The sequence below is a fragment of the Gossypium arboreum genome, chromosome 1 (genome assembly GCF_025698485.1).
Source record: "Gossypium arboreum isolate Shixiya-1 chromosome 1, ASM2569848v2, whole genome shotgun sequence".
NCBI lineage: Eukaryota > Viridiplantae > Streptophyta > Magnoliopsida > Malvales > Malvaceae > Gossypium > Gossypium arboreum.
This window is the reverse complement of record NC_069070.1, coordinates 103,570-127,194: the sequence shown is the minus strand read 5'-3', so window position 1 is coordinate 127,194 and position 23,625 is coordinate 103,570. Positions and strand designations below refer to the sequence as shown.

At 33.8% G+C, this 23,625-nt stretch overlaps 2 protein-coding genes across 3 annotated transcripts; one reads left to right on the top strand and one right to left on the bottom strand.

Annotated features, from left to right (window-relative positions):
- Nucleotides 1-13,219: 13,219 nt before the first annotated feature.
- LOC108453487 (DEAD-box ATP-dependent RNA helicase 5) lies at nt 13,220-17,948 on the bottom strand. The gene is made up of 13 exons (XM_017751613.2): nt 17,247-17,948; nt 16,971-17,095; nt 16,710-16,817; nt 16,339-16,419; nt 15,957-16,035; nt 15,668-15,753; nt 15,538-15,594; nt 15,377-15,444; nt 14,844-14,912; nt 14,205-14,298; nt 13,809-13,973; nt 13,595-13,687; nt 13,220-13,478 (listed from the first exon to the last, which is right to left on the bottom strand). Exons 1-13 carry the CDS (start codon nt 17,815-17,817, stop codon nt 13,383-13,385), a joined length of 1,692 nt encoding a protein of 563 aa, XP_017607102.1. The 5' UTR covers nt 17,818-17,948; the 3' UTR covers nt 13,220-13,382.
- A 1,753-nt stretch (nt 17,949-19,701) lies between these two features.
- LOC108453872 (secretory carrier-associated membrane protein 4) lies at nt 19,702-23,506 on the top strand. 2 transcript variants are annotated; one of them, XM_053025499.1, is made up of 12 exons: nt 19,702-19,923; nt 20,462-20,668; nt 20,760-20,822; nt 21,027-21,060; nt 21,158-21,280; nt 21,634-21,696; nt 21,795-21,888; nt 21,986-22,031; nt 22,107-22,174; nt 22,482-22,530; nt 22,745-22,810; nt 23,157-23,506. In XM_053025499.1, the coding sequence occupies exons 2-12, from the start codon at nt 20,663-20,665 to the stop codon at nt 23,187-23,189; spliced, it is 645 nt and encodes a 214-aa protein (XP_052881459.1). In that variant the 5' UTR covers nt 19,702-19,923; nt 20,462-20,662; the 3' UTR covers nt 23,190-23,506. The 2 variants fall into 2 exon arrangements, with proteins under 2 accessions (XP_052881459.1, XP_017607716.1); XM_017752227.2 differs by having other exon boundaries at nt 19,717-19,923; nt 20,567-20,668.
- Nucleotides 23,507-23,625: the final 119 nt, after the last annotated feature.

Here is a 23,625-nt window from a genome sequence, read left to right as displayed (position 1 = left end):
AGATCTCATAGGATATTTTTAAAATCCACAGTCATGATTAAAAGACAAAAATGAGTGAACTATTACCATTTTAGAAGTTGTAATTTTAATTATAAAAATCTTATAACTTTAAAATCCACAGTCATGATATAAGAAATTTCTTATCATACTCATCTCAAACACTCATATGTTTTTAAAATTGGATTTGGGTGTAATTACTCTAAATCTCATCCTCTCCTTAATAATTGAAAAGTATAATTAGATGCTCTAATTACGCTCCATTCAATGGGACTCACAAATTACAATAGTTATCTAAACACGTCATCCGTGTGTAATTAAAAATAATTACATATCCGATGATTAAGTAGCTTTCTAAACACTACTTAAATACCAAATAATAATCAATTTTAAAATTAATAACCACCTCTTTACTTGAGCAATAAGAGTTTGTATGAGTATCCACAAATTACAAATTAAACTTAATTTCTTGGTCATTCCTACGCGGTCCTTTAGAATAAATTTTCTTGACTGGCTAGAAATGTTATCGCAATTGCCTCGTGATTACCTTATAGAAATTGTGTAAAGTAATTAGCATACTGAGTTATATTAATTAGCTTGAATTATAATTAATTTTGATTGAAATTATTAATACAAGCATTATAATTTAATATATCGATATTAAAAGACAAAAACGAGAAAACTATCACTATTTTGGAAGTTATACTAAAGGGTTACTGAATACATTATTTTCTCTATGTATCCTTAATTTATTCTTTTCCTCAAATTTTATTTTAATGTATATTTGGACAACACAGAATAATTTAATGAAAGCATAATTATTAGTTTAATAATTACATTCTCATGTAATTACAAAAATTATAATTTCTTAGGCGTGTTTGATCGACAAAGTGTAATTACATTGTAATTTATTGTGTTATGTTTGACCGCATTTAATTGTAATTATATAGTTAAATAATTTATATTTTTAAAAATATTGATTACTATAGAAATTATTCGTATGATAAAAATTCTAAGCAAGTAACAAAAGTTAAAATCAAATCATCATATATATTATGTTAGTCTAAAAAGTAGTTGATAATATGATTACTAAAAATAAGAAAAATAAACATCATATACAATTTTATCTAATTGTTCTAGTCATATTTGTTGTGTTATTCGCTCTTTAATATTTAACATATGCTTATTATCATCATTTGTTGGTCATTGATCGAGTTCATTATCATCTAAACATGAATTTGTATCATTATGATTATCAGTATCTTCTTTCATGTAGTTTTCAAAGTATGAGTTATCTCAATTCCACCTTTGATTGAAATTATGAAATATATAACAAGCTAGTACGATCTAACCTTATTTTTTTACACTATATCAAGCGCTAGTTTAACAATGCTTTTGAAAAGTGATTTTGAAAAATACTGTGGAAAAGTGCTTTTGAGAAGTATCTTTGAAAAGTTTGGTTTAAGATTTGAGTGTTTAGCATTACTGTCAAAGATTACTTTTGAAAAATAAAATGTCAATTTTAGACATGTTATTATAAAGTAACAAATATGGATTTAAATAATATTTAAATTAATTAATATTATTATATTTTAGTAAGAATATAAAATTTTTATTATAACTTGTTAATATTTTAATATATGAAATATAAATTTTAAATATTTTTAAGCAATAAATATTAATTATTTATAAATTTTAATTAAATTATATAAATTATATTTTAAATATTTAAATATAATCATTAAATATTTGTAATTAGATATTAATATATTTGTATTATTTTAAAAATATATTTTTATTTTAAGTAATGATCCTAACACATTTGTAATTAAGCACAAAAAAAAAAAAGGAAAGTACTATGTTATTGGAGGGGTAAAAAAGTAATTAAACACCAAAAGTGTTTTTGGGAGAGAAAAAGCTAAAAATTTAACTTATTTAACTTATTTAACTTTTACTTTTCAGAAGTTCTTTTAAAAAGCCAAAAATTTCAACAAAAAATAACTTATTTAGTAAAACTTTTCTTCCAAAAGTACTTTTGGAGTCAAAAGTGCTTTTTTAAGCATTATTAAACAAGCCTTAAGGTGATGTTAATATAAGAAATATGAGACTCACCAATTACAATGGTTACCTAAAGATGTTATTTGTATGTAATTGCACCCGAATCTAATGATTAATATTGTAATAAAAGTTAAAAAAGAGGCATGTTTTTGAATGGTTTTAAATCTAAGGTTGCCTTGGATTCAACAGTTATTGCTAGTAAGGTGCAGTTACTGCTACCAATTTCACTACACTGCTATTTGGTTCAACATGAAAGTCCAGTGAGAATGCATTTCAACTACACTGGAAGGCTGAAAATTAGCTGGAGATTTCAGCTCCAATGAAAAAAAAAGCAACCCCAATCAACATAATTTTTTACAATTTTAACCTTTTATTTAATATATGTTTGTATTGTTGATTTTTTTTAAATAGTAGTTATATACATATATATTACCATTATAAAATTAATATTAATTAATTAAAAATAAACATTTTAATAAATATATTTTATTAAATGAATTTATAAATTTACCTATTTTTAATAATATTGTAAAAGTAAAATAATTTAAAAAAATTTCTATTATATATCATTTCTAATTTAATGTCCTTATTAGTCATTTTATATTTTCACATTACCGCTACAGCTGCGTTTAAATCCAAACAGACACTCCACTATTGTTTCTAATCTCACCGCTACAGTAACTAATCTCATCGTCACCGCTATTTTTAACCTCACCGAAAATAAACACACCGCCCATCCAAATTAAACCTAATAATCAAAATTGTTTTTAAAAATATATATGATAAACCATGTTTAATTTATTCTTCTAAACCTTTACAAACTGAAGAAGCTATTGGCTTTCTAGGATGATAATAAAATGAATGAAGTAATGAATATTTTGGTTACCTTACGTGAAGGTTTGGAAACGAGACTTTAAAACTAGCACAGAACCTTTGTTCCATTTTCAACGTCATCTCATTCACACCCTATTCTTGAATTTCATCAATCAATTCTTTTCAGCCATCCCTTATCCATGGCAAAAACGATTGAGAATTTAAGCCTCTCGTCTACAAGACTTTCCAAGGCTGCAAAGTCCAACGCCGGCACGTCTGATAAGCTCGAGCTGGATGCAGCCTCCAAAGAGCTCAACTCTTTGATTGAGGAAGCCAAGGAACAGCAAAGCTTCGAAAGCTATCTTTCCCACAGCCTAACATACATTCATATGACGGTTGATGACATCGTAAAAGACCCCAACATGGAAAACGGCAAGTGGGAACTCATGACAAACAAAATCAAAGGACTAAGAAGAATCATAACGGAAGTCAAATCCGAGCTCCATTGGAGAAAGGTGTTGATAGACATTTTTCTTTATTAAGGTTACAGAAAACAGAGTTAATAAAAGTAATATATAAAGCATCATTTTCATGGTAAAAAGGAGTTGTCAAGGAAACACCATCAAAAAGTTGAGTAATGTTGTTGCAAATCACTTACTAGTTTTCTATTATTATTGTTTTATTTTTAATTTCTTTATTTATTTCATAAAAATATTTTCTATCAAACATGTTTATTTAAGGTTATATCATTCACCTAGGATATTTTATTACAAGATAGTAAAAGAAACAAATATCTTAATTTTATTTTTCAAAATTTTATTATTTTTTCAAATATTATAGTAAAGAAAAAGAAAAAGAAAAAGAAAATACGATAAGCTCGTGATCCGCGAGAATTTAGAAGAAGATGAATCATGTCTTTGAATTCTAAAGATGGTTCTCCTTTGCCACAAAATGATCAGCTTCCCATGCAGAAATCATTCAGAGTTTATGCTTCATGAATGAAATACTAATTGAAGCCGCTAAAAGAAATTCCGACAAGGCTTCTAAATTGTCTCCCCCTGCTACCGCAGCTAGGGATCCAAAGTCCAAGGACGATACATCTGAGAGCTTCGAGATCGATAAAGCCTGCAGCGATATCAAATATTTGATTGGCGTATTCAAGCAATTGCTGGCGTATTCAAGCAATTGCTAATGTACGGAACCTATCTTTCTGATCCCCTAATAACCATTCAAAAAAACGTTGATAACATCGTTGAGAACATCCATTATATCATCGATGATAACATCGTTGGCGACCTCAACCCAGACGCAGACAACGTGAAGCGGGAAACTATCAAACGCAATCTCAAAGTGCTGAGAAGAAACTTGACCGAAGTCAAAGCCCACCTCCTGTTGCTACATCAAACTTCTTCCGCCACCGAAGCGCGCCGTTTGTTAATCACGACTTCCATAGAAATGAGCAAGCTGCCCAGTCCGTACCAAGCGGATGGGATATTCGAGAAAGGGTCTTTCCTCAAAGACTTTCAAGACCGTTACGAAACTCTAGGAAAAAGGGAAAAATTGTGTTTGCTGTGTTTCGCAATTTTCCCAGAGAATGCTGAGGTTTCCGCGAGGCTTCTACGGTTTTGGTGGGAAGGGGAAAGGCTAAGGCCGACATCGGAATCTGATACGAAAACGGTGAATGAAATTCTTGAGGAATTTATGGAACGTGGATTCATCGAGCCTGTTTATAAGAGAAGCGGGTCCAAGAGTAGCTGCTATAAGATGCATCCCATTGTTCGTTGTCTCATCGTTAGGCTTGCTAAGCAGGCCAACTTCTTTTATTACGACTCTAACGGATACCCCAACATGGAGTTTTTCAAAAGCAAAAAGATATGCTTGGTGAAATCTGAAGGACCTTCTTGGTGTTGGGAAGAAACCTAACAACCGAAACAAAGCGAAAGCACAACCGGTGTTCTTTCTCTCCTTATAACTCCTGTCAAAAATTATGGCAAGCACAATAGCACAAGATATGTTCTCTAGCAACCTTAATCAACCACAAATCAACTAATGCAACCACAACAAAAATAAATAGAGACACCGATATTTTTACGTAGAAAACCCCTCTAAATCAAGGGTAAAAACCACGGGACTTTAGAGTCCGATAAAGAGCTCTACTATCATCAAATGTTCGACTACAAGATCACAATATCAAGCCTACAACAAGCATTCAACTCCGACAAGGCTAACAATATGTAATCTTTAGCAAAAGAGAGAAAAATGAGAGAACATCACCAAAAACGTAGCTGCTGAAAAATGGGTATTTCTGACGCTACAAGTCTCGGATGAAAAATCCGACCGTACAAAGTCAAGAACACCTTATCACCTAACTGCTGTCCAAAAATCAGCTCAATCGAACCACGGATAGACGTTCGATCGAGGAGTTGATCACTGCTGCACCAAGCTTGAAAAACTGATTTTTCTATTCTCTTTTTTTCTCCAACGAGCTTCAATCTCACCCTCTGTTTTTCTCTTCTTTTAAATTGAGAATTTGACACTCAATAATAATAGAAAGGCTGCCCACATCCCACACATAAAAAAAAAATTGGCTTTTGACAAAATCAAAGAAAGACAAAACATTATGGCAGAAAATATGGGTTTCCCACATAGTGGGACCCATACCCAACAAATCTCCCCCTCCAACTATGTGGGGAATGCCTCCATGCCGGAGGTCAAACAACATGCTTCAAACTTTCCTCTTGGTAAGGCCTTCGTCAACATATCAGCACCATTATCATTAGTGTGTATCTTCTCAAGCTCTAATGACTTAGCTTCAAGAACATCTCGTATCCAATGGTACCTCACATCAATATGCTTAGATCTAGCATGAAAAGTTGAGTTCTTACCAAGATGAATAGCACTCGGCTATCACAAGACAGATATACTTCTCCGAGTAAAACCAAGCTCATGCACGAACTTCTTCATCCAAAGCATCTCCTTACACGCCGGTTCTGTCGCAATGAACTCGATTCGGTGGTGGACAATGCAACACACTTTTGCGTCTCGATTGCCATGCCACACTCCCCGCATAAGTGATTAAGTAACTCAAGTAGATCTCCTCGAGTCAATGTCTCCGGCCATGTCTGAATCTGTATACCCAACAAGAACAGGTTTCTCATTGCCAAAACAAAGTTTCATGTTGGAAGTGCCACGAAGATATCTCATAATCCACTTCACTGCATTCCAATGCTCTCTGCCTGGATTAGAAAGAAACCAACTAACTGTACCAACGGCATAAGCCAAGTCTGGTCTCGTGCAAACCATTGCGTACATCAAACTACCCACGGCTGAAGAGTAAGGAATTTTCTGCATCTCTTCCTTCTCCTTTTCTGTGGAAGGACTATGCTTAACACTCAATCTAAAGTGCATAGCAAAGGGAGTATTCACCGCTTTAGCTTTGTGCATACTAAACCTTTGAAGTACTTTCTCAATGTACCTCTCTTGTGATAACCATAATTTCTTGGCCTTTCTATCACGTGTCAGTCTTATGCCAAGAATTTGCTTTGCTGGCCCCAAATCCTTCATTGCAAAGGATTTACTCAATTCTTGTTTCAACTTCTCAATTCTAGAAGCATTCTGACCAACAATAAGCATATCATCAACATAGAGCAAAAGAATAATAAAATCATCACCAGAGAATCTCTTAACAAACACACAATGATCAGAAGTAGCCTTCTTGTAGCCTTGCTCCCCCATAACAGACTCAAACTTCTTGTACCATTGCCTTGGAGCTTGCTTCAAACCATACAAGCTCTTCTTCAATCTGCACACATAGTCCTCTTTCCTTGTGCAACAAAACCCTCTGGCTGCTCCATGTATGGCTCTTCTTCCAAGTCACCATGAAGAAAAGCAGTTTTCACATCCATTTGTTCAACCTCTAGGTCATAACAAGTTGCCAAACTCAGTATAGTTCTGATAGAGGACATCTTCACAACCGGAGAAAATATTTCTTCAAAATCAACCCCCTTTTTCTGAGTATAACCCTTGACGACCAATCTAGCTTTGTATCGTGGAGATGAAGACTTCTCTTCTTGCTTCAACCTGTAAACCCACCGATTCTTCAAAGCTCTTTTGCCCTTAAGCAGTTTCACCAATTCAAAAGTATGGTTCTCATGCAAGGATTAAAGTTCGTCTTTCATCGCTTCAACCCACTGATCTTTGCATTCACTCTCCATAGCCTCTTTATAACATTCAGGTTCTCCCCCGTTAGTCAAAAGAACATATTCATCAGGAGAATACCTGACAGAAGATCGTCGATCTCTGGAAGACCTTCGAAGTGGAACTGCTGGTGGAGCTATAGGTGCTTGTTGTTGATTATTCACAACATCATCTATGGGAGTATCAAAGTCACCTATAGTCTGATGGTCACCACTAACATCACCATGCACATCATCCTGGATAGGATCTGGTGAAGAGTCTAGGGGAACCGGATTCACATCGATCAAGTCACCACTACCTTGTGAATCCACTTTCTCCGTCTTATCAATGTCATCAATGGTCTGATCCTCAATGAAGGCAACATCTCTGCTTCTCACTAGTTTCTTCTGAACTGGATCATAGAGTCTATAACCAAACTCACCATCTAGACCATAACTAATAAAAATGCATTGTCGAGCCTTGGCATCCAACTTGGATCTTTCATCCTTTGGAACATGAACAAATGCTTTACAACCGAACACATGTAGGTGATCATATGACACGTCTTTACCAAACCAAACTCTATCTGGCACATCACTTTTCAAAGGAACACTAGGAGACAAATTTATCACATGTGTCACTGTATTCAAAGCTTCAGCCCAAAACGATCTTGGTAACTTTGCATCTGACAACAAACATCTGACTCTCTCAATCAATGTTCGGTTCATTCTTTCAGCTAACCCATTTAACTGTGGAATCTTTGGTGGTGTTCTTTGATGTATGCTTCCCTGTCGCAGACAATACTCATGAAACGACCCTGTGTACTCGCCACCATTATCAGTACGAATGCACTTCAACTTCTTCCCAGTTTCCCTTTCAACTGATGCTTAAAACTGTTTAAACACCTCAAAGACTTGATTTTTAGACTTCAAAGTGTAAACCCATAGCTTTCTTGAACAATTATCAATGAAAGTCACAAAGTAAAGTGCACCACCATGTGATCTTACTTTTATCAGACCACAAACATCTGAATGGACCAACTCTAGCAGCTCTGATTTCCTATGAGAAGGATGGCTTCTAAATGAAACTCTTCTCGCTTTCCGCTAGACAATGAGCACAATTCTTCATGTAGCATTCTTTAAACCCGAAAGTTGATTCTTCTTCGCTAAACAGCTAAGCCCTTCTCACTCATGTGATCGAAGTCGTTTATGCCACAACTCGGTTGAGTTGTTATTCGATGTCACATTCACCGCTCTCGAGAAGTCAAAGCTTGCATCAAGTACAAATTTGAGCTCTTCTTTCCTCGAGCCACAACTAAGGAGCCTTTAGTCACTTCCACCGCCTTTGAAGGTGTTACGAATCCTCATCATCAAGCTTTCTGCGAAATCAAATTCAAACGGACATTGATTGCATGTCGACATCCTTGAGAGTTAACTTTGTTCCATTGTTACTCACCAAGCTAACATCTCCCATACCAATAACCGAAACCAAACCATCATTACTCATCTTCAATACCCCAAAATCACCAGAAGTATAAGATGTGAAGAATTCCTTCCTCAACGTGACATGAAGTGATGCACCAGTATCAATCACCCAACTAGTCTCGTCGCATGCTAGGTTGACCTAATTCTCATCATAAATAACTAACAGATCTTCACGAGTAACAGTAGCAACACGCTCGAATTTTTCATCGTCATTTCGATCGTGTTTATCACCACCACCTTTGTTCTCTTTCTTCCACTTGAAGCAATATTTCTTGATATGACCTTTCTTACCACAATGATGACACTCAAGATTCTTGTATCTCGATCTTGACTTCTTCGGCTTTTATCTCTACCCTTTCCATCTTTGTCTCTGTTTCTCCCCCTGTTCTTGATAACCAACACCTTGGACTGTGATGTAGAACCCTGAGATCTTCTTCTAACCTCTTCATTCAACACACCACTCTTAGCCAAATCCAAAGTAATAATACCCTGTGGGGCAGAATTAATGAGTGAGACTCGAAAGGTCTCCCAAGAGTCTGGTTGAGTAGCAAGCAACCAAAGTCCTAAAATCTCGTCATCAAATTTGACACCCATACCAAGCAACTGATTCATCACACTCTGAAATTCACTAACATGGTCACTATAGACATTCCTTCTTTATATTTCAATACCATCATTTTCTTCAAGAAAACAACTTGTTATTGCCCGACCTCGAAGCATACAAGCTTTCAAGCTTCTCCCACAATGTTCGAGCATGTGTCTCCTAATCAATGTGGTTGTAAACATTTTCTTCAACAAATTGTCGAATAAAGCCACACACTTGTTGATGCTCAAATTCCCATTCTTCATCACTTTTCGAATCGGGTTTTTGAGTAGTAAAGACCGAAAGATGCAAAGCCTTCACAAACAACAAGTCATTCATTTTATTCCGCCAAAGTTGATAATTTGTGCCATTCAACATAATCATCTTGCTCGTATTAATTTTCATAATTATCGACACAATAACCAAGCTCGATACCGGTTTGTTGGGAAGAAACCGAACAATCAAACAAAGCGAAAGCACAACCGTGTTCTTTCTCTCCTTATAACTCCTGTCAAAAATTATGGCAAGCACAATAGCACAAGATATGTTCTCTAGCAACCTTAATCAACCACAAATCAACTAATGCAACCACAACAAAAATAAATAGAGACACCGATATTTTTACGTGGAAAACCCTCTAAATCAAGGGTAAAACCACGGGACTTTAGAGTCCGATAAAGAGCTCTACTATCATCAAATGTTCGACTACAAGATCACAATATCAAGCCTACAATAAGCATTCAACTCCGACAAGGCTAACAATATGTAATCTTTAGCAAAAGAGAGAAAAATGAGAGAACATCACCAAAAATGTAGCTGCTGAAAAATGGGTATTTCCGACGCTACAAGTCTCGGATGAAAAATCCGACCGTACAAAGTCAAGAACACCTTATCACCTGGCTGCTGTCCAAAAATCAGCTCAATCGAACCACGGATGGACGTTCGATCGAGGAGTTGATCACTGCTGCACCAAGCTTGAAAAACTTATTTTTCTATTCTCTCTTTTTCTCCAACGAGCTTCAATCTCACTCTCTGTTTTTCTCTTCTTTTAAATTGAGAATTTGACACTTAATAATAATAGAAGGCTGCCCACATCCCACACATAAAAAAAAAAATTGGCTTTTGACAAAATCAAAGAAAGACAAAACATTATGGCAGAAAATATGGGTTTCCCACATAGTGGGACCCATACCCAACACTTGGTGGTCCAAGGATGTTCTTGCATTTACAAAGGCACGTGAACAGGCACAGGCACAAGCACAACCACAGGCAGAGCAAGGGAAGGATAAGAAGCAGGCAGAGGCAGAAACCATGACGAAAGAGAAAAAGCAGAAGCAGAAGCAGAAGCAGAAATTAGAGGACCAAGAACGAAAAGAAATGGAGAAGAAGAGAGCAGCGCTTGAGACTGCAAGAGCAAAGTATCTGGGAAATCTGCAAACGTAGTTCAATGTGAGCAAGCAATTTCCCGAACTGCCGGAGGAGCTATTTCCTAAGATGAAAAACATAGACGTCCTTTATTTAGGAAGGTGGGCGCACAGCTGGCGGCATATGGAGGTGGTAGACGTGAATTTTTTAAAAGGGTTGAAGAATATGAGCAAGCTAAGGTTTTTTAGCCTTCAAGGGATCTCCGGAATCAAGAAGCTCCCTAATTCTATTGGCATGCTCCAGAACTTGAGGATCTTAGATCTAAAAGCTTGTGACACCCTGGAGGAGCTTCTCGAGGAGGTTGGTTTACTCAAGATGCTCTCTTACTTGGATTTATCTGAGTGCTATTTGTTGGAGACGATCCCCAAAGATCTCTCAAAGCTCTCAAAACTCAAAGTCCTCAAGGGTTTCATAATTAGCTCCAATAGCCCATGCGATCTCACCCACTTGACAACGTTGTCCGAACTGGAGAAACTCAACATTAGCATCCACGATGACAAATTCTCAATAAAAGAAGAGGAATCAATAAAGCAGTTCTCTAAGTTTAAGTCGCTTACCAAATTGCAAATAGCATGGGGAGCTGGTGGAATAAAGAAGTCCGATGACAAAGCAAACACCCGGAAAACAAGAACAAAACAAGTGAAGCGCCAAAATTATGGCCCACAGCAACGGTACTTGAGAAATATTTGAAATTACCATTTTTGGGGTCTTCAAAGTCAGTACCTAAAAAAGACAATGTAACCGTGGCGGCAGCGACAGCTAAAGCAGGCCAGGACAAGAATGGGGATAATGCTAAGAAGCAGAAAAGTGGTGCAATGCTGCAATCCAATATACACGCAAACAACAAAGACCAAGGTGGTCGGTCCCCAAAACCAGTTCTGCAAAGTGAGTTGAAGCTAGAGAAATTGGATATCCGATGTTACCCAGATGAAGAACTACCAAAGTTGTTGGTCCCCAAGACTCTGACTCACCTAAAGCGTCTCTACTTTAGATGTGGAGAACTGAGTCATATTCCTGTGGCTAACAGAGACGAGAGGTGGAACGTGGAGACTTTACGTTTGAAATACTTGATTAATATAAAGATGGACTGGAAACAAGTTCAAAAGCAATTCCCTGAACTGAAGTTGTTGGAGAAAGTGAACTGCCCTCAAATCACGTTCTGCCCTTGCGATGCAAGTGGTGCGTGGGAGTTGAAGCAAGCTTGAACAAAAATACGCATGGATTCCCATCCTCCGTAGTTCATGCATACATACACTTGCACTTATCAGTGTCATATTGTGAGGAAATGTGATTGGTATGTATATTTATATAATATCAAATGTGTTGTCTTACACAAACTATGTATGTATTTCGACACTTTTATTGTATACATGTGGATATTTTTCATTTATTTTCTTTAACTTCCAAATCTTCACTCTATTTATTAGTTATTTTTTCTTACCTAATGCATTTTTTATTAATTATATTCTTTTATTTTTCTCAAGTTTCACCAAAATTAATTGTGCGATTTCTTTTCTAAATTTATTTAATTACTTAATTAAATTAATTATTCAATTCAGTACTTATAAAATCAAACGAATATTTTTACAATTTATATACAAATACAAATGCATACTATACAAAGAAAAACATTCACTACTTGGTTTCTACGTGTGTATGAGAGAGAGAGAGCTGAGCTCATATCCAACCTAGGCAAACAAGATGACATGAGATAAACCACCAACCACAAACTTGAATGCAAACATATATTAGGATGCATGCAACGACCCAACAAACTAGATAATCAAAAGTCATTATCAATACTCATAATCTATTAGATAATCAATCAACCCTAAAAGTTCAAGCATCAAGTAAAGCTTTAAGCTAATTACCTAAAACGGTTACTGAATACATTACTTTTCACTACTTTCTCAATGCAAACCCCCACAGGATATAATCAACTTCTCCGTTTTATTTCATCCATTTATATACAAATATTCCTCCTCTATAACAGAAGCGAAGTTTAAATTTTCATACCAAATAATTACTTCTTGATATAATTAATTTTAATCACTTTCTTTTAGTCCAATTAATAGCAACTTTAAAATTTTAAAATTATAAACCAACTCAGCAAAAGGAAGTGGAAGATATTTGCGTATCTACGATTAAGACTACGCTCGAGAAAAAGAATAAAGTTAACAAATGAGAAAGTTGTAGTTAACTCTCAGAAGTAGCTTCATCAGCAGTTGAATAGATTGTAGATAAAACATAATTCAAACTCTTTACTTGGGCAGTAAGTTATCCATTAATCACAAATCAAAATTTATTTTTCCTCGTCACCAAATTACCAGGAAAAATTCCTGACTATGCCATAAAAGTTATGATGATTGCCTCGTTATATTATATCAACTTTCTTGGGCAATAAAATGATCGTTAATAATACAGACCAACAAAGGCTATAACTAGGATTTGGAATTTGAGGAAACCTGTCATGTTTTCTAGTCGAATGAAATGAGCAAAACATGAGCATAAAAGCTTCAAATTTTCCTAGTTTGACCAAGACCAGAAAAGTAAACTTGGCTCATATGACAATCATCATTTTGTTTTGTCGCCCGTGTCTTCTCTTTTAAGAGTTTACCATAATGGAAAATAAGTGCAATTCACTGCCAAATGGGTATAATCAATGAAAATAATCAAATCTAGGTTTTATAGTAACAACAGAATGATGAATATTCAGATCAATTAATGCTTTAACAAAACTGGTTTAAAAAAAAGTAAATAAATATGGCGGAAAATCATAAAATTGAAAATAGTGTGTACCAGTTTCTATTAACCAATTCTACATATTTTACTGCAGGCCATGTGCGTCAGTTTTCATCATCCGAGTCATCAAATTTTATTTTTTTAGCCTTTGGAGCATCAGCAGCTATTTCCTTGAAGTGAGCCCCATATAGCTTGGACTCCTATAATGACATAGGTAAACAAGATGACATGAGATATACCATCAACCACAAACTTTAATGCAAACGTATACAGGGATACATGCTACAATGAAAAAAGAGAAACATAAAATACAAACCTTTTTCTTTACATGAGTTCCAAATTTCAATAGTGCAGGTGGTACAACCTGCCCAGCTTCATTTAGAACATTTACCAGTTCTCCAGCAAGTCCCTGTCAAAAGCTTGTCACTACTTGAAAGAAATAAAATTGAAACATGTTCCATTCACTAATATCCTTTGTCATAACAACTTGTTAGATTTAAGAAAGTAAAATAGAGTTGTATTCAGTTTACCTTATTTTGCTGTGTGAAGAATGTGTGAGCAACACCCTTCCTACCAGCTCTTCCAGTCCTCCCTATCCGGTGTACATAATCCTCTGTAGTGAGAGGAAAACTATAATTGATCACTACTTCAACATCTGGAATATCCAATCCTCTAGCAGCCACATCTGTAGCTACCTGTAACACAGTGTTAATAAGTATAAAAAGTTAAAACTAGCTAACTCATTACATCTAGAGAATTTCTAATATTCATTGTTTAACATTAATCGCATGAGTACATGACCGCCAAGTGTGTTTCCATTAGTAGTACTGCAATCTAGAGATCCCACAGATGTTGCCTACATAGGCTTTCAGCAGAAGGTTGTAACAATAAATTAAAAAGAAAATATATAATTTGCAGGAATATACCATCAAAGGACAGCTTCCTTTCTTAAATAATGATAGTGCCTTAGTGCGTTCATTTTGCGCTTTGCGACCGTGTATAGAAACAACATTCCAGCCACTAGAAAAAAAATAAAACGAAAAAATTAATAATAAGTCAAAATAAAAGGGTAATTAAAATTGGTAGTATTGATTCTTTGCAGATTGAACCAATAAAAAGTACTTAAATTCTAATGCAATTAAGTATCCACAACTGATTTTGAACTTTTAAACTCAAACAACTTGAACCATCAAGCAATTCTAGATGATATATTTAGTTGCATAACTCGCAATCACATGAATATCAAGTGACCATCCCAATGCCATGTTAAACTAACATCATCAAATTAGATTGATTAGCAATATCGCATGTTTTAAATAGCTCAGGTGCTTAATTCAAAGTCAACAACTAAGTGAAACTTATAATAGCATCAAAATTCAAGAACCATTTTAAATTTAAGGAATGAAAGGATCTACAAACTTATTTATTTAAATGCAGCCCAATTAAAATGTTAGAGAACACACACATACAGAGTGCAAATTTTAAATGCTGCCCATTCTATTTAGCCAATGAAGAGAAATTACAAACTTATTTATTTAAAATAAGACAGGGCCAGTAAACCTTACCTTCTCTTAAGCATATTTTCAATTCGATCAGCTTCTGCCTGGTACAAGACAAATACCAACACTCTATTCCTGAATGAAATGCAAACCTCAATGTCAACACTCAACAGGATGTAAAACCACTAGAAGTAAAATTAAATAGAAGAATAAAGACAATAGAATAACAGGATATACATGCCTAGTCAACTTAAAGTAATTGTAACAATATGGGCTTACTATCCTACAAGGTTAATTCCAACGTGGTAAAAAGTGATATTAATCCTATTATATAATCAATATTCATAATCTACTAGAAATCATACGGATTTCTTGGATGGTTAATATGATGAATATTTAAGGAAAACTTATGTTTGCTGCTGTATTTTCTTGGTTTCCCCTCTTTTTCTTTGATATCAGTTTTTAATCTATTTATTGACTACAACACTTTTTCATACAGAATTATCTAAAGCGAAAAAATATTCAGTCATATCAGAGCAATCTACAACTGGAAGGATCGAAGAGAAAATTGTTTCAACAATAGATGTGAGATCAACTACCTCTGAGATTCATGGTATTTCTTGAGCAAAGCAGTCAATCGCTCGTAACGTGCACGATCATCTAAAACCTACATAAGAAGACAAACTGTTAATAAAAGCATTTATATATATACAAATAAGTTAATATGAAAGACAGTTTAACTGGTTAAGTAAAATCAGACCTCAACTATCTGCATAACATCATGGTTGGCAGCTAAATCTTCTGAGCCAATCACAACCTGAAAACAAAGTTATTACTTTCTCAAATATATAGGAAACTATGACAACGCCATCAAGCATTCAGATAATTACCTTAACAGGGTTAGGGTCCATGTACTCCTGAGCTAACCGATGAACCGCTGCAGGCCATGTAGCACTGAACATTACCATCTGACGAGCTGCAAAGGTTAAAAGCAACATGAAGATTTCCAACCTAATTGATCATGCATTATTCTACCAAGATACAGAACAATATTTTTTAGCTTGATTGAAACTTAAGTTATCAATGGTTAGTGGCCTTTACTCATAAGCATCAGTAAAAGCTTAATTCTAAGCATCTTCGAGGAGTTTAAAATTCCAATGTACCAACAAAGAGACATACCAGAACACGTCTTTCCCAATATAAAGCGAACATCCTCTTCAAATCCCATGTCAAGCATTCGATCAGCTTCGTCTAGGACCTACAGAAAATCAAACCACTTTTTTCCTTAGTACATGCATAATCCATCTATTCAAAAAATCGGTTATATAAAAGATGTATCAAGCATTAATAAAGAGCTCTAACAGAAGCAATTTAAATACGAATAGAACTAAAGCAAAGAAATTGAACTGGTACTGATTATTTTACACAATCAATTATGCATAAAACAGCAGTTAACAGCCAACTTTAGGATAATAAATAAATTTGACACAAGAACCACTGAATAAATTCTAGATTCAGTGCAAAGCAGGATAGTAATGACTATGAAGGAGCATTCACTTACCACAAAAGATACCTCATTGAGCTGACACACCTCCATATTCATCAAATCCTTCAAACGACCAGGTGTTCCAATAACAATATCCTAAATTTACAGCAAAATCCGTTAGGCCAAAATAAGAGTTTAATACACAAAAATAAGTAGAAACACCAACCCTAAACTAAGCAACATGAATATATCCAAATCAAGCAAATCAATAAATTTAATTTAACAATCAGAAAAAAGCATCTAATTGCTAACCACACAGTCCAAACCTTTTGCGTAATCAATTGAAATCATGATACTTCAAAATATTCATATTCAAACCTATTTCACTAGCAGAGTCACATTGCAACATGGCTAATAGAATATAGAACTGATGTAAAATAACTTACAACACCAGACTTTAAAGAAGAAATCTGAGGTCCTTTAGCTGTTCCTCCATACAAACAAACGGATTTGACATCACATGCTTGCCCAGCATTACACAAAACGTTAAATATCTGCCACCGATGAAGCCAAAGGTCGGGTTAAACTCTAAGGAAAGAAACCTTAACAGGTATTATGTACTATCATCACACCTCCGAAAATGAAATTTCTGCGTATATAATAAAAGCAAATTTACTAATGCAACACCAAGTCAAACAGATTCATACTTGTTCAGCCAACTCTCTTGTAGGAGAAAGTACGAGGCAAAGTGGATTCTTCCCTTTTAAGGATTTACCATTTCGCTTGTTCAATACATGCATCATTGCCGGTACGCCAAATGCCAAAGTCTTACCTGGTCCCACAATAAAACAAATAAACATACATTCAACATAACATGACAATTCCCCGCAAAAAAAAAAAAACCAGAAAAGCACTGAAATCTTAATCACATCAAAAGTTACGAAGTACTAATTTAAAAAAAAAAAGAAAAGAAGAGAGAGTACCTGATCCAGTTTTTGCAATTCCAATAAAATCACGACCATCCAATAAAAAAGGCCAGGCGTGAGCTTGAATAGGAGATGGGCTAGCAAAACCCTTGCAGCAATCCAAAACATTTTTTGGTAACTTAGAATTAGAAAATGATTTCAACGGCGCATATTTCGCTTCTTCAGCGTTTTTTCCACTCACTACCACCTTCTCCTTGTCATCAAATTGAACCGAGTCTTCTTTACCATTTGCAGTCTCAATAGATTCCCCATTTTCTTCCTCGTTCTTCTGCTTTTTGTGCTTCTTCTTCTTCTTTTCCTTCTTAGACTCCTCACCGCTTTCATCGTGATTCACTTCCTCGGATTCACCTTCGTTGTTTTCCTTTTCTTTCTTTCGCTTTTTCTTGTCTTTCTTGCTCTTTTTTAGATCAATTTCCTCGTTCTCTTGGTGACTCTGCTTAACATTTTCTTCAATTTGACCTTCCGGTTTTGGTAATTTGTTCTTCTTCTTCTTCTTGTCCTTTTTCTTGGCGTTGAATGCTTGATTGCTCGTAGTCTCTGGGGTCGGTTGTTCTATCGACGGAGTCATCTTCTTTTTCAAACTGCGCTACAAAGAGAACCAAACCCGAAAACTTCCTAAGGTGGGAAGTTAAGATTTTATATTAGGGTTTTAGTTTTGTAAATCGGTTGCCGCTATTTTTTGGGGGCCTGGGTTGGGCACTTATATGGAGCTAACCAGAGACATTGGTTTGGGCTCCGGCCTATACTTTGAGCAACAATAATTACCTTCTAAATTTAATGATTTAATTATAAATAATTAATAACTTACTATTTTATTTAAATTAATATAAGTTCAAATTAACTTGGACCTGAATTGATATGTATTAAATTTACTTGGATTTAAAAAATAACTCAAATTTAAAAATTATTGAATAAATAATCTCAAAAATAATATAACTTGAACGGACTATAATCAAAATAGTCCAACCCGATAATGATATCTATCTACCCTTAAGTTTTGATGAAAAATCACAAACCCTAAAAATTTATTTATTAAGTGAAATTTGTCCACTTGTTAGTTTTTAATTTTTTAATCCTAAAATAACATGTTTAAAATTAATTCTCATACTACTCATAAACTTTATAACAAAATATATAAAATGATGTAACATGTTTTAATTTATATATATGATGAACTCATGCATAATATGGGTAAGCAACTAGTTTTAAATAAAAGGACAGCTTTATATTTTTAATTAATTATTGTTCTATTTAATATTTATGAAAATAATGAAAAGGGAAAAACTGAAAAAAAAGATTATGAAATAAGTGCTAAATTATGAGGGATCATAGAGTTAAAAAATATTTTGTTTAAATAATAAAATATGAAAATTTAATAAATACTAAATGATAAATATGAAATATATTTGTATAAATTTAAAACTTTGATATTTATATTGATTATTGTGAATATTATAAAGTATTATGCTAATTAAATTAATTAATTACGGTTTGTTAAAATATCTCAATTGCACCAACTCGTAATTTTTAATACCTAAACTAACCCTATTTTCTCCTACTAACTCTTGAAGGAGTTGATTTTATATAATATATAGATTTCAATTAAAAATAAAAAAATCTAATAATTATATATATGGTTTAATTAATTTTAAATTAAATTGAAAAATATATTATATTATAGTATAATAACACACCACATGATGTATTTCTCAATCAATATAAATACAGTTTTATTTTTGAAAAATTACATGTAAAGGTACTATTGCAATTATAAAATTATATTCAAATAATTATAACAAAAAATAATCATAGTAATAATCAAAATAAAATTATAAAGGATTCAAATTTTATGACACATATAAAAATAATTATAAATTTAAAAGCTAAATATGATTTATACATAGATCTTACAATTGCTAAAATTATAACATTATGGCCTCATTTATTGTAATTTTTTAATTAGATTTATTTTATCTTCTATCTTATTTTTATTTATTTTTAAATTTTAATTTAAGTATAATATTAACTTTGAGATAAATATTTTCTCATAAAATTTACATGTTTTAAAAATATATATTTATTAAAAATTGAATTATATTCAAATTATAAAACCAAATAAATTTTAGAAATTTAAATTTAATATTTAAATTATTAAACATTAGAGTTTTGCAAAGAAAAAAAAAAGGGGCTAAACTTGTAGTACAAAGTAAAAGTTAACTCAAATATTTGATAAGACCTTTTTGGTTGAGAGGAAAATGGAAAGGGAACCTACTGACGCTTGAGAAGGCTGGGAACACGTGATTATCACGCCTCTTCACTCTCCTTACGTGGCAACCAGTGATTTACCATTTTCAACGTGCGACATGTATTGCCACGTACACCCAAATAAGGTACTGTGTCTAGTGCGTACCAATACCATGCAAGCAAAGCCCAAACTCGTGAATATTTCAAAATGAAAGGGGCAAATCTCGAATTTCATTCAATATCCCGCGTCACTCCCAAGCCAAGCCAAGCTAATTTACAAAAAGTAAAGTAGCGTTTCTCTATCTTCAAGTCACTCGACAAAAACTGGCCTAACTTTGGAGATAATTTTGGATCTGAAACAGAGAGAGAGAGTATGAATCGCCACCACGATCCAAACCCTTTCGATGAAGAAGAAGTCAATCCATTTTCGGTATTGAATTTATTTCTTTCCTTTTTTTAATTTCCCTTTTTTGCCCATTTCAGATCTGGAAATTTTCTTCTTTTGTTTACGTGTACGTTAGTCGGTTTCTTCACTTCTCTAGGGTAGTTTGGGAATTAGATTTCAAGAATACTAGATCTGAAGAGCTTGCTTGCTAACATTTCGGGGATGAAATGGCTTCTAATTTTTTAATTTTTCTTTTGTTGCAGTTGATTGAAAATATACGATTTATCGGCCTAACTTTCACTGTATAGATTTTTTAGGTGCCTTTTTATATTCGAGCCTTAATATGTAATATAAGTTGAAATGTTAATTTTTCATATTTATACACATTGACTGTAGTTTCAAACCTGGTTACTATGATTTGGAAATTTATGGACTATAGAAGTTCAATATAAGCCGAATGTGAGCCTATGGTGCTTCTCAATTATTAACCGTGAGACCATATATGATTATAATGTATACCATGTTAATTGCTGTTATTTGGACAATAAATGCTTATTTGACATGATTTTTATTTCTGGTACAGATGTTGATCTCGTCTTACTTGGTCGTGTTTTGTCGTTTGGATGTGCATTAAATTTAAATATATTAGACTCTGCTATTTAGTGTTACTTATTGAGAGTCATTGCAGAATGGTGGTTCTGTCGCACCTGCACGACCACTGGCATCCGAACCTTTGGGTTTTGGGCAGAAACATGATGCTACTGTGGATATACCTCTGGATTCAATGAATGTAATGAAGTTTCTGTTTCCTTTATATTTCCATAGCATGAATACACAAGGGATGACTGATTACTTTGCTTTATTGATATTGATAATTGCAGGATTCTAAGAAAAGAGAAAAGGAGCTCGCAGCTTGGGAAGCTGATCTTAAAAGAAGGGAAAAGGTTATTTTCAACTTGGTGCTTGTTTAGAAGCATAAATCACTTGCTTTCGTTTTTCATTTGACACTAAAAACTTAGTCACTTGATTATGTCATGAGATGACTCCTTGTGCACGACATTAACTGTTCTTATGATTTGCCTGCAACTTGAGTTTTGAGTTTTCTATTTAACTTTTATTCTTCTATGTTATCATCTTTTAAATTTCAGGATATAAAGAGAAGAGAAGATGCTGTTTCCCAAGGTAAGAGAACTGGACCACAAGCAATTGTTTACTTTTACTTTCTTTTTGGTTGTCCGATATAGTGCTTAATATTCCCTTTTTTGTTTTGGTATATCAGCTGGTGTTTCTGTAGATGATAAAAATTGGCCACCAATTTTCCCGATTATACATCATGATATAGCTAATGAGATACCGGTTCATGCTCAGAGGCTGCAATATCTTGCATTTGCAAGTTGGCTTGGTATGGAGATTAATCTTTTCTTTTTTATGGATTTTCCGCTACTACTGTCCATTCTTTCCTTTTTCTTTTTTTTTAATGTTAATTGTCTAAGCATTTATACAAAAGAAAGACCATCTTGTAATTTTTATGCACTGAGTTTCATTGTTATATCAGTCTCTGTCCCTTTTTTGCAAGTTGTTATTGTGTAATGTATTCAGAGTATCTTCTTAGTCCTTTCATTGTTTGAACCTTGGAAATCTCATCTTCATTTGACAGTTATAGTATGATCTTGATTTTGGCAATTATGGTAAAGTTTACGCCGTACTACCTCATTGTTTTGTATTACTGACTTGCTTCGTTTTTTCACATTTCAGGCATAGTTCTTTGCCTTGTTTTTAATGTTATTGCAGTGATTGTCTGTTGGATTCAGGGTGGTGGTATGTATTTTCTGTTTGTCTGGTATTTTACCTTTTTTGTGGAATGTGGTCTAGGCATACAATAGTATTTATATTCTAACTCGGTTCTTATGTTTTAGGTGTTAAGATTTTTTTCCTTGCTGTAATCTATATGTTGCTTGGATGCCCTCTTTCATATGTGTTGTGGTACAGACCACTTTACCGAGCAATGAGGTAAATATTTAGTGATTGGTTTAAATATTCTATTTGTAGCATGAAAATAGAAAATTTTGGAGTGCTGATGGTTGTTCTACTGGGTTTCATCTTACAGGACAGATAGTGCCTTGAATTTTGGTTGGTTTTTCATGTTCTACTTGGTGAGTTTAATTTTGATTGGGAGGCATTATTATTATTGGTTGCTTTTGCTTAACTTGTCTATTTGCTTTGTGTAGCTCCACCTTGGATTTTGCATTTTTGCTGCAATTGCTCCTCCTATTGTCTTCCATGGGAAGTCGTTAACGTAAGTTCTTTATTCCTTAATTCTTTCCTGAAGTTGGAAAGACCTTGAGTTGGCGTAGTTGTTGATTGTCTAAGCAATTTTCTGCACATTTTAGTTGCGATTGATTGTATAGATGATCCTAGCGTGTTTAGCTGTTGTTATAGACCCTGTAGTTACTGGGACATTCTGACCTCTTTTTGTTCAGTTTTGCCTTGTTAAAATTGTTAGATGTTGGAATGTTCTTATGATTGTATCATTTCATGCGCCACTAGTGTGATTCAATATAAGTTTGTAATTTACTATATTTTTCTGTTGCCTTTAATTGCAGTGGTATCCTGGCAGCAATTGATGTTATCTCTGATCATATGTTGGCGGGGGTAAGTTTTATTGCTTTTGAATGTAGGAATTTAAGGATGTGCATTCTTCTTTCCATCACGATTTTGTTTTTGACAAATGTACTTTATTAGCTTGGTACAATTGTTTGGACAATGTAGTTCGAAGGAGAGTTACATGGATGCTTGTTCTTTTCTTTTTCAAACGCTTCTTTTTATTTGATGTTTGGGCTTAACTCATGTATTTGTGCCTTTACAGGTATTCTTCTTTGTTGGTTTTGGGCTATTTTGCTTGGAGTCACTGCTGAGCTTGTGGGTTATTCAGGTTAGTTTATTGTATTTTATTGAAAAAAGAATATGTGGCAATGTCATCTGATTTCTCTCTTTTAAGATCTGAACTCTAATTAGCATTCTTGGTAAGAAATGTTTCTTTACTCACTCTACATTTAATAATACATATCGTTTCCTAATAAATAATGTTGCACGTGAATCTGCATAATAAGTGCTTTTTTAAGTTTCATTGAACATGTGAAAATGGAGATCTATATGCTAGATTTCTTCGAATCAGTGTCATAATATAATAAATTCATTTATTATGTAGCCGCTTTGCGTTGATATTTAATTGCTTTTGACGGAGTGTTTTACCTCTGTGTGTTGGTTGGTATGTGCAGAAAATTTACTTGTACTTTAGGGGACACAAGTAAGAGATATGAAGTCAGGCTGTGCTATGATTACTTTTGGTGCACAAGAGATATAAAGCGAGGGTATGCTGTGGTCGTATGTGGATGCCACGCCCTATCTATGGGGTATTATATATATTTTATACCTTATGATTGTGTTTCTCATTTTATGATATTGTCTAATGGATTTTGATATAATGGGTTTGTATGCATTACAACTGAGGTAGATTCTAGGGAATTAGTTCTTACTGGCATTTAGAGTTAAGAGGGAAGTGTTCAAGTAAGTAATTTCAAATTCTTTATTATCGCAATTTATTTCCCATTCTTGGTTTTTTTTTCAAGTATCGCAATTAAAGACAATTAAAACATCTATATTTTGCTAATTTTGTTTTATTTAAAAAACAACAATTTTAACTTTTAACGTTTATACATTTTATTAATCTGGAATTAATTCAAATTT

Excerpts from the sequence above, each read along its gene's own strand:
- LOC108453487 (XM_017751613.2), bottom strand. The coding sequence starts at position 17,817 with ATGACTCCGTCGATAGAACAACCGACCCCAGAGACTACGAGCAATCAA. Across the intron at positions 17,096-17,246 it reads AATTGCAAAAACTGGATCAG|GTAAGACTTTGGCATTTGGC; the intron begins GTACTCTCTCTT and ends TTGTGGGACCAG. Across the intron at positions 15,754-15,956 it reads ATTGGGAAAGACGTGTTCTG|CTCGTCAGATGGTAATGTTC; the intron begins GTATGTCTCTTT and ends TAACCTTTGCAG.
- LOC108453872 (XM_017752227.2), top strand. The coding sequence starts at position 19,867 with ATGAATCGCCACCACGATCCAAACCCTTTCGATGAAGAAGAAGTCAAT. Across the intron at positions 21,889-21,985 it reads CCACTTTACCGAGCAATGAG|GACAGATAGTGCCTTGAATT; the intron begins GTAAATATTTAG and ends TTCATCTTACAG. Across the intron at positions 22,032-22,106 it reads GGTTTTTCATGTTCTACTTG|CTCCACCTTGGATTTTGCAT; the intron begins GTGAGTTTAATT and ends TGCTTTGTGTAG.